Genomic DNA, 10141 nt, shown 5'->3' with positions numbered 1-10141 from the left:
CACCGCTCCCACGCCACAGCAGCTTCAGGCATTCAAGAATGAAGTGGGAGTCCTCAGGTAAGCCCCGCCTTCTCCTTTGTGCACCAGCGCGCTGCTGCACGCTGCAGAACGTCACCTTACTGATGCAGCCTGCGTCATCAGTGTAAACCTGCTGTAATTTGAACACGTTGTGTGTTTGCACCAGGAAAACGCGTCACGTGAACATCTTGCTCTTCATGGGCTACACCACCAAGCCCCAGCTGGCCATCGTGACCCAGTGGTGTGAAGGCTCCAGTCTGTACCACCACCTACACATCATCGAGACCAAGTTCGAGATGATCAAACTGATCGACATAGCCCGACAGACCGCTCAGGGCATGGAGTGAGTAACCTTTCAAACATCGAGCGCTGTCAAATTCCACAACGAGCGCCGTCGCTCTAATGACGCTTTGCTCTTCACCTTCAGTTACCTGCATGCCAAGTCCATCATACACAGAGATCTGAAGAGCAACAGTATCCTTTTGAATCAAAGTCATCGGGTGATAAGCTGGACTTGGTGCTACAGGAGCGTAAGCAGGACCAAGAAATGCTTCGTTTCAGGGGAGAATAAGAAGAGCACACCTTACAGCAGGTATGGACCTTCCCACGACCCCGGCCCAGACAGAGGCACCAATATATCAAATATGATATTATTACCGTTCATCCACCAAAGTGATGGGATCAGAATGCAGTGATTGTCCAATACTGCGTAATACTACAACACTGCAATACACACGATACAGAACATCTGGAACTGAAGAAGAAACGCTGCTTATTGATTCGCTGGATTGTAGCATCCAGCATGTGTGTCGTTATTGTCACGTCAGTGTTTTGGTTTTTTGTCATTTCATGAAGGATCAAAATGGAAAATCCATACTTGGAATATGAAGGAGCTCAGAGTGTTTCCTTGACCCGTTGTCCCAGATATTTTCCTCCATGAGGACCTAACAGTGAAGATCGGGGACTTTGGTCTGGCTACGGTGAAGTCCCGCTGGAGTGGCTCCCACCAGTTTGAACAGCTTTCAGGCTCTATTCTTTGGATGGTCGGTGTTCGTGTCCTACGAGACACTTTTTGTTTTCCTGTCATTCTTTCCATCTGATGTGTGCTCTCTAAATGTGCTCATGCGTTAAACCAGGCGTGCTGAGGCTAATACAGCAAGAGTGAGAACGCAGAAGTGATCAGAAATGCAGATCAGCCCATTCTCACCCTGTTTGGGGGAACAGAGTATTGCAGAGAATATGAAAAAGAAGCGCCCCCCTTTCATTGCCATAATATTGATTTGAGTCTTTGTAGACGTTTCCTTTCAGTTCAACTGAACAAGCAGTGAATTATTGACGGTCGGTGTAACTTGTGCTTCGTCAGGCTCCAGAGGTAATCCGGCTGCAGGACAAGAACCCCTACAGCTTCCAGTCGGACGTGTACGCCTTTGGCATCGTACTCTACGAGCTGATGTCAGGAGCGCTGCCCTACTCCAACATCAACAACAGAGACCAGGTGAGTGGATGTGATCGCGGCCCCACTGCTGCACTCGCTCTAACAGATACTCCAGACTCCGCCCCGTTTTACCTCTGGTTCAGCAGTCAGACTGAACCATGTTTTTGCTGCTTTAACAGGTGCATTTCCCCCAGTGTGGCATTAACATGTTAAATGGCTCTTCTGTCGGGTTTTCTACTCTGAGCACGTTACACACCATGCCTCATTCATCCATTGATAAAAGTACTTTTCTCTCTACGCGTGTGCTTTCTACTTGCCCGAGGATATTGGGCGTGCAGAAGGAGGGATTGAACCCCAGATGTTTCATGTTTGGGGAATTTCAGCCAGTTTTATTCAAAGTTTCCATTTTCAGAGGCTGAAAATAAATTGGACTGAACATCATTTTAATAATGTTTGGAATATAAATGGTGTTTGCTGTTGAATGGGTGAGATGCTCTGCCAGGCCTTTAGCTGGGTTTGTCTGTGGTTCACTATCCATCCACTGTGAGGCGCTGTTTGCCCGGTCTCACATTCGGCTGAAGCTGAGCAGAGTAAAGTCCTGTGCACTTCACACTTCATGTGCATGCACGTACCGTCACATGGTCTCAGCAGGTGATGTGTTACACGTTGAATCGTGAGCTGTTGCTTTCTTTCTCCATATTTGTTTCCCATCTTTCTGCTGCACCGTGTTTTCAGGCACCAGGAGGTTTTCCATATCCAAAGAGTTCTGTGATCCTCTTTAGCTGTGTCGATGTTGCAGAGCTGGCTGACGCATTTTGTCTTTGGACCTCATATTTAAAGTTTGAGACCAAATTTGAACAAATGCCAAAAACACTTGGAATGAGCTGCAGATCTTTGATTTGTCATTAATGATGAGGGAGCAGAGCTCAGAAGTTTGTTTCACGACTCGTTCTTTCTGTTCCATAGATCATATTCATGGTGGGACGAGGTTACCTGTCCCCTGACCTCAGCAAGGTCCGCAGCAACTGTCCAAAGGCCATGAAGAGGCTGATGGCTGACTGCCTGAAGAAGAAGAGAGAGGAGCGGCCTCTCTTCCCTCAGGTGAGAGCCCACACTGACGCTTTTATACATTGAGAGGAAATAATATTTACAGTAAACTCTTTTTCTTTTTTTTCCCAAACCCTTTCAAAAATCGCTGAGACACGGAGACAAGAGAGTCTCACACTCATCACATCCCAGCTTCTCTTTAAACTCTAATGGTCTTAATATTTGTTATTTAACAACAGTTTAGTGACGTTTCTCTCCATCAAATCCGACTCTTGCTGTCCTGGTGTTCACCTCCAAAGCCCTTCAGCTAGTGGCAGCAAACAGACATGGATCGTTTCAGGGTGGAAGCTCTGAGTTTGGTGCAGAGTGAGCGTTCGCCCTTACTCCCTAATTTGCAGCATTTTGGATTTCTTTACTTCCTTCTTTCTGACAGTTGTTGCGTTGCCACCGATGGCCTCAGCAAGCAGCTGCAACCACAGAAAGCAGCTGAGCTGATGTAGTCGCTCGTTTCTTGTGTTGTGAGGGAATGGTGATCATACGATCCTAACTAACGACCCCTGTGGCTTTGTTGTGTATTTCTTCAGATTTTGGCATCCATTGAGCTGCTGGCTCGCTCGTTACCCAAAATCCACCGCAGCGCCTCGGAGCCTTCGTTAAACCGAGCTGGTTTTCAGACAGAGGACTTCAGTTTGTATGCCTGCGCCTCACCTAAAACCCCCATCCAGGCCGGCGGTTACGGTGAGTTATTTTTCTTGGGAACATCGCTTCTCAGCATCTGGAGCGGCGAAATCTGGAGCTGACAGTAACAGGAAGTGGTAGTGTAGCTTTTTCATCACATACACCATAACTACCTCTAATGAATGTGCCTTATCCCCAAACCATGCTTAGTGCATCACATCTCATCTTTCAGTGTGTTGGCTTGCAGAATATTTCTTGGAACTGAATTTCCACTTACCGTATTCTCGGCACTATGAGGTGCACTTAAAATCCTTTAATTTCTCAAAAATCGAATGTGCGCCTTATGTATGAATTCTGGTTGTGTTTACTGACCTCGAACCGATTTTATGAGGTACACGGCGCTCAAAAATCTGTCAAAATGTTTTAGTACGACTTTGGTAGCTACGAAGCCGCAGCGCCTGATGGATTGTTGGAGCGTTACAGCTACTGTAGTCAGGAACCTCGCAGGGGAATCTGGGTCCTAAACTCTATTATCTTCAGGTCCCAAAGTTAAACGAACACTGCAGCATCACTGAGAGTTAAAAACTGTCTAAATTCTTCCATCTGTAATAAAATGATCAGCGTTGCTGCTTTACCAGGTGTAACAATTAAGTTTAACATCCAGGCATCCATGAAAACAGAATTTATTACATTTAACAGATTGTGGATGGATTATCTCAGTTGTTCTCCTGGCTGAAGTTTGGTCCTTTTACAGCATCCTGCCATGCGATTACATTTGTTCCTGACCACCGAGAACACTCACGTTAACTTTTATCGAGTGGAAAAAAGTTAGCTTGTTTATATTATGCTAACATAGCTGTGTCGCTAGCGGTCACGCAGCACATCATTATATAGCAGCTAGCCCAACTTCAGTAACCCTACAAACGTCACTGCTGTTTAGTTTTCTGTCTTCATTTATGCTGGAAGTGATAGCAGAGCTGTACGTTTGAATTTGTTTCCAAAACCCCGCAGTCAGGACATGCTATATTATATTTAGATAGCAGGGAGTTAGCTCGCTAGCTTCTAACTTCTAACTCTGTTAAATGTCATAAATTCTGTTTTCATGGATGCCTGGATGTTAAACTCAGTTGTTACACCTGGTAGAGCAGAACGCTGATCATTTTATTAAAGATGAAAGACTTTAGACAGTTTTTCAACTCTGAGTAATGCCACAGTGATCGTTTGATATATGGACCTGCAGCGGAGTTTAGACCCAAACACAGCTAGTGACGTCAGACTTAAAGACCAGATCAGGTGTTGTTATTTGTGTGACAGAGTGTCAGGAGTTATTTTCCCTTTAAGTGTTAAAGTTGTTGGATATTCTCAGATTTGTGCATAAAAACAAATAAAAAGAATAGAAGGTTTTCTTGAGGCCCTCGCTCGTGGTACTTTGGTACTTGCATCGGTGCAGTAGTCCTTATATTTCCCACACTTGTATCGGGCCTTTGTCACTGGATGAGTGTTGTTTCATAAAGTAAACTTCACTGGAAACGCGCTAACTTCATATTTCCACCTGAAACTTGACACTGCTGTCCACACACCGTCTGTCTTTGTTTCTTTATCTTTTCAGGGGAGTTTTCAGCATTTAAATAAATGGCGGCAGATACCAGCAGTCCATCCCTCGTCACTCCTCAACAGTCTTGTGTCCCTGCGGTGGATTCATTCATTACTGGGAAAAAAAAGAAAAAGGAAAAAACCAATGCGCCGTTTTCTTCCTCCGTCACCTCGAAGAAGGCAGCCTCACTAACAAGAAGCCGTCCATTGGGCAGACGGCAGCAACACACACAAACTAATCAGGAACGACGGAACAACAACAAAGCGAAGACAAAGATATCCGTACCAAACCGCTTTGAGGAAGACGTGGAAGTAATCGCCTTGCCTGATGGATCCAAGTTGACCCACAGAGGAAAACCATTTAAAGGAGAGCTTTGGATGCGAGTTGTCCGGTCGCTGTTGTGCCGGTGAGGAGGAGCTGGGCGTTAGCCGTGCTGCTGAGCAGAGAACGGGCCTGCGGACCGAGAGGAGGCTTCACGCCGTCAGCTGCTGGAAGGCGTTGGCGCTTCCCTGGGATGGGCTGGAGGAGAAGGATTCTGAAGGACGATGACTTGAAAGAGAAATCTGTTTGTATTTTTTCCATTTGTGTTTTCCATTTTAGCTAGCAGCTGCTGGGAATACTTTCTGTCTTGGATCTTTTAGCCGTCTTTTGTTTTCGGTGTTTATGGAGTTTGTCTCCAACATGGCAGCTGCTCTCTGCCAGCGAGGCTCTCTCTGGGTTTAATGGCAGGACAGCAAAAGATCTGCACCTCAACCATGTTCTCCACTTTAAAAGCTTTCCCCCTTTCAAAGGATATTGTGGTCATGTGACAAGCAGCAGAAATGATTGTCTCCAAGGTAACATCAGGTCACAGACAGCTGAAGGTTTCAGCTGGACCTGCTCGTGGGGTTTCTTTGCTTCTCATCGTTTTCAGATTGATTTTCACACTGCGTGCACGTTGTGGCGTTGCTTTCTTCTCTTCCTGTGGGACCACAAAGCTTCAACGTTGCACTTACACAGACGTGTTACCGGCTGTTGATCAAGAGTTCTGCGGCTTTGACAGTTCTGGAAATGTCCTTTAATCCCGCCTTTTACATTCTCTGTACTTTCATGTTATTCCAGGTTTAGATCTGTTCTGCTCTTTGTTTGCCTTCTTCCTGTACAGGCAGGCCTGCACATACTGACTTATTTATGTGACTTTTTTATGGGTTTATTTTCAGGCTTTTATTTTTTTTTTACAACCCTTGTTTTCGTCATGTGACTCATATTTGCACTTTGATGGATTGAAGCGACCGAGCGACTCGCCTTTTTGTTTTTGTTTCTTTGTTTGTAATTGAAGAAGCGAGCAGATGGCTCAGACTTCCAGTGAAGCTGCCCTCCGCAGGTGCAGGACTGTAAATATTCATTCGAGGACCGCGTGACGAGCCTGCAGACCTGCCGGCGTACCGCCCTGACGAGGCTCCTGGCCTCACCTCGTGGACTGAGAGCGCGCAGCTAGTTGACGTGTCAGACCGAGCGCCGACAGGGCGGGTCTTCGCATCCACGTGTGTCTTTCTATTACGAATGATGGAAACGGACGTTCCCCGTCACCTCCATGGCTTCCTTTCCAGTGAGTTTGTATTTTTAACGTTGTTTCAGTCGCCGCATCGTGAGATGATCAGCTTTAGAAAATCGAACTAAACCGGCGCTGTCACGTAGCCAACAAACGTTAGATTCAAAGTATCTGCAGAAAAAGAGAACCTGCCAGGCTTCAGCCCACAGCTGGGGTCTTACTCCACGTGAGTGGCACACAGCCGAGGGGGTCGTGGAGTCTGCGAGAGTACAAATGTCCACCGGCTGTCGGCGTCGCGATCTGCTGTCTGTTTTTGTACGGCTGCAGGCGTGGGCTTTGTTTGTTTCCCAGTTTATTACAGAGAGACCGCGTTGTTGTCACCACTTCAACTAGCTGCACGCTGCCTTTAGTAAAGTCGGGCACGGACTAAACGTGAGCGAAGAGCCGGTGACGGCAGACGAATTGAAAGACTTGATCTGATAAAAGTGAAAGCTTTTCTTGCCTGGTTACCCTGGACGTGGCTGTTTGCTAACACGTCAGCCAAAGCTGCAGGAACAGGATGCATCGCTGCACACAGCATTTGTCTGTTGTAGTTACGTCATCAATTCAAGGATTACAGAATTCTTCTGACAGCTCTGCGCATGCACAGTGTCGTCCAGCGTCACATCTCGGAGCGAGAAACTGTTCGATTGAAAGGCTCGAATTCAGTGTCCGGCGCTCAAAACTTCCAGAAGCCCAGAACCAATCGTCGATCAGTAACGAGCGTTTATTTACCCGCCTCCGTCTGCCGCTTTTACAGATGAAATGTAGAGGTCATGTTGGCCTTTTTAATAAATGACATATCGTCCTGTCACTGGGAGGCTTTGCTGCTACCCACGGCTCCCTCAAGCTTTGCCCACAGCTGCCATTTTCTCCAGAGGACTCTTTAAAGTGTCCTGTGCAGGTGATTGTGTCACCAGAGCGATCACTGCTGACAGAGTCGTGAAGATGATGAAGAAGCTCTGCTGTCAGTGAAACCAAACTCGGGTACCCACAGAGCAGGACGAGGTCCGTCTGAATGCTCCAGTTATCAGTTTGAAGCTTCGTCACGCTGCACAGAGACGTGGACGGGTAGAGTCCAGTGGTTGCCTTTGAGTCTCGCGCGTCGCGTTACATAAGCTAAAGAGTTACTTCGCTTCCACAGTCCTACATTTCTTACGGAGGCACTAAAATCCCAACATCAGACTTTTTACAACTTTCCACTCGTCTTGTTCACATGATGCACAGGAGCTGCATCTCACGGTCTTATTCGGTCACACAGAAGTGAAACTGTCCAAAGTTTGGATGGAAAAGTTCTGAGTTCACGACTTAAAGCACCAGAGACATCGGGCCATGGAGATGCTGATGAAGACCGAGTGATGCAGCACCTGAGCTTAGCCTCACCGCACCGAGCACACAGCCGCCTTCCACAGGCAGTGTTAACATCCTCCTTCCTGCCGCCTGCAGAGCTGGGATCGGCTCACGTGATTGAATTCAAGGAAGGAAATTGACGTGTTTTTCAAGAGTGCGCCGTTGGTTTTCCTTGGAGATGGTTATTTTCTATAGGAACACCATGTACATCTGCTCTAGCTTCATAGATCCTGCAGGAGCAAACACTGGACTCTGCGTCTCGTGCAGCGCTTTCCGTTAGCCGCCTTCTTCTACTTTCACGTTCCTTTCTTCTTAAACATTCCCTCCCTCACTCCTTGCCTGCACCTTAGACCCAACAATTCCTTTCAACCGAGTACTATCATGTAAAACTTTAGATTTGTTTGGTTTTTTCACCTGTAAATATTGTACAAAGGAAATACTGTCAGTTTGCTAGGAGGCATGGAGACAACAACTGTACAAACAAAGTACAACACGTTCAAAATAAAGTCACAAAGATTAAAAGACATTTTCATAGGCAAACAAATGTTTGAGTGTAAAAATATTTAAGGGTGTATCATACAGAGAAAGAGCTTAATGTATTTGTTGTGAATATAAAAAACTGATATATTAAAGAAATGCATGAAAACTTTACCTGGTTCTCTGTGTGTGATGTGCTGTGACATCCACAAGGTGGCAGCGTGACCATGACTGTACATCCCACAGAGATCAATACCAAATCATAATAAGCTTTCATCAATGCGTTACTTGACCTGTGAAGTCCATAAATGCACATGAATGAAAGCTTGGAGCCTCAGCCAGCAGCTGCATCTCTGAGAAATCACTTGTTCAAAATGATTCAACCCTTTTCCTAAAGCTCCGCCTTCAGTTTCAGTTAATATGTTTAATACACAATAAATATGGGCAGTGAGCGCGGTTCTCAGAAGGCCACGACTCTACGATGCATCCCCGTGCCTGAGCTCGACCTTAAACGTCTGCATCACTAACATGGATCCATAAAACCCTGATGAACATTTTTCTGCAGAATAATTACTTCTACGTTTTGATGCTTTGAGCAACAAAAGAAAATACACCGTCTGTGTGCTGTGGTGTGTTTTACAAAAGAAAGGTGCTGAAAAATCTCAGTCTCATTACTCAACATTGTGAGTAATGCTACATCTTTTCATGAATGTAGGATTAATATTATGTTGCAATTCTTCAGGCAGATTCAACCAGGTGACGGTGTTCATGCAGAGTGCAGCCGGTTCCAGGTTTAACCCCCTTTTGTTGTTCCACCACATCCCAGTGACTGCTGGTGACCGTGAGGGCCGTCTGAGTACAGTGACCTCACGGTCATGTTAATGAAACAAGTTTGAGATCATTTGAGATTTCGATTGTTTTGCTGCCGATAGACTCATTAGATCAACTCCAGGCCTCGAGGGCCGGCGTCCTGCAGGGTTTAGATGTGTCAGCTGATTCAAATGGCTACATGACCTCCTCAACATGTCCTGATGTTCTCCAGAGGCCTGGGAATGTGTGTGTGTTGACTCAGGGTGAGATCTAAAACCTGCAGGAGTTGGACACGCCTGCTGTAGAAACTTGCATTAACAGGTGTACATAACAAATCTGTTGGTGAGTGTATTAAAAAAAGAACAAAAGACAAAGCACAAAATGATAAAAATGGTTCGTTTCAGTCAGTTCAGCTCTGGAGGAAAGTTCATGGATCCAGTGACATGTTGGTGGGACTGTGGAGGATACTGGGACTCATACTGGGACAGTGAGCGCTCATGATGTGCTGTGGTGAGCCTCAGTGGCAGCAGTCGAAAGAAGAAATGTGTCAACAGAGTTAGGAGTGACTGCAGTTCAGGAGGAAGAACAGGGCGTTAATAATTGGAAGGTTGGGGGTTTGATTCCAGTCTGCATGCCTTATCCTTGGGCAAGATACTAATGTGTGAATGTTAGAAAAGATGGAGGGAGGGGTTCGAGCTGATGGGGTATTCTCCGATTGCCTTTCTTGTAAACGTCGTAGAACAACAGTGTGTCGCGCATCGCCGGCCACTGACCACGACTCGTATCTGTGTCCATAAAAGTGATTCTCTTCCCTCCAACCCCCTGCACGTCCACTTCACTCTTCCCTCCATAAACCTCTGAGATCTTCCCCCTTTTCCTCCCAGTACCTGCACAATACATATCTTCTTATCCACCTTACCTCCTGTCACATGTCAGAACCACCTCAGCCTAACTTTGTCTCCTGCCTGCCCAGCCTGAGCGGTTCCTTTGACGTACTCATTTCTAATCCTGCCCATCCTGCTCGCTCATAACATCTTCAGCTCCGCCTCCTGTCCTTTTGTCAGTGTTTCCAAACTGTCGCTAACACTGACTGAAGACAAACCACCACCTTCAGTAGTGACAGCAGTTGAGAGGAGCTCATTACCTCCAGATGTGTGGTGCC

General features: G+C 46.3%; 1 protein-coding gene across 2 annotated transcripts in view; it reads left to right on the top strand.

Annotated features, from left to right (window-relative positions):
- The window catches only part of braf (B-Raf proto-oncogene, serine/threonine kinase), a 32531-nt gene extending 24188 nt beyond the window's left edge, over nucleotides 1–8343 (top strand). For both annotated transcript variants that reach the window (XM_085437430.1, XM_085437431.1), the window contains 8 exons: nucleotides 1–57; nucleotides 185–361; nucleotides 446–492; nucleotides 943–1061; nucleotides 1382–1513; nucleotides 2420–2554; nucleotides 3085–3238; nucleotides 4788–8343. The exon at nucleotides 1–57 is cut by the window's left edge and continues 28 nt beyond it. In XM_085437430.1, coding sequence (XP_085293556.1) covers nucleotides 1–57; nucleotides 185–361; nucleotides 446–492; nucleotides 943–1061; nucleotides 1382–1513; nucleotides 2420–2554; nucleotides 3085–3238; nucleotides 4788–4810 — 844 coding nt within the window. In that variant the 3' untranslated portion in view covers nucleotides 4811–8343. The remainder of the gene's footprint in view (nucleotides 58–184; nucleotides 362–445; nucleotides 493–942; nucleotides 1062–1381; nucleotides 1514–2419; nucleotides 2555–3084; nucleotides 3239–4787) is intronic.
- The last annotated feature ends 1798 nt before the right edge of the window (nucleotides 8344–10141 follow it).

The sequence above is a fragment of the Copadichromis virginalis genome, linkage group LG17, assembly GCF_057382275.1.
Source record: "Copadichromis virginalis isolate Kocher_CV1m ecotype Utaka linkage group LG17, C_Virginalis_male_GT1.1, whole genome shotgun sequence".
Lineage (NCBI taxonomy): Eukaryota > Metazoa > Chordata > Actinopteri > Cichliformes > Cichlidae > Copadichromis > Copadichromis virginalis.
This window is presented reverse-complemented; position numbering and strand designations above follow the sequence as displayed.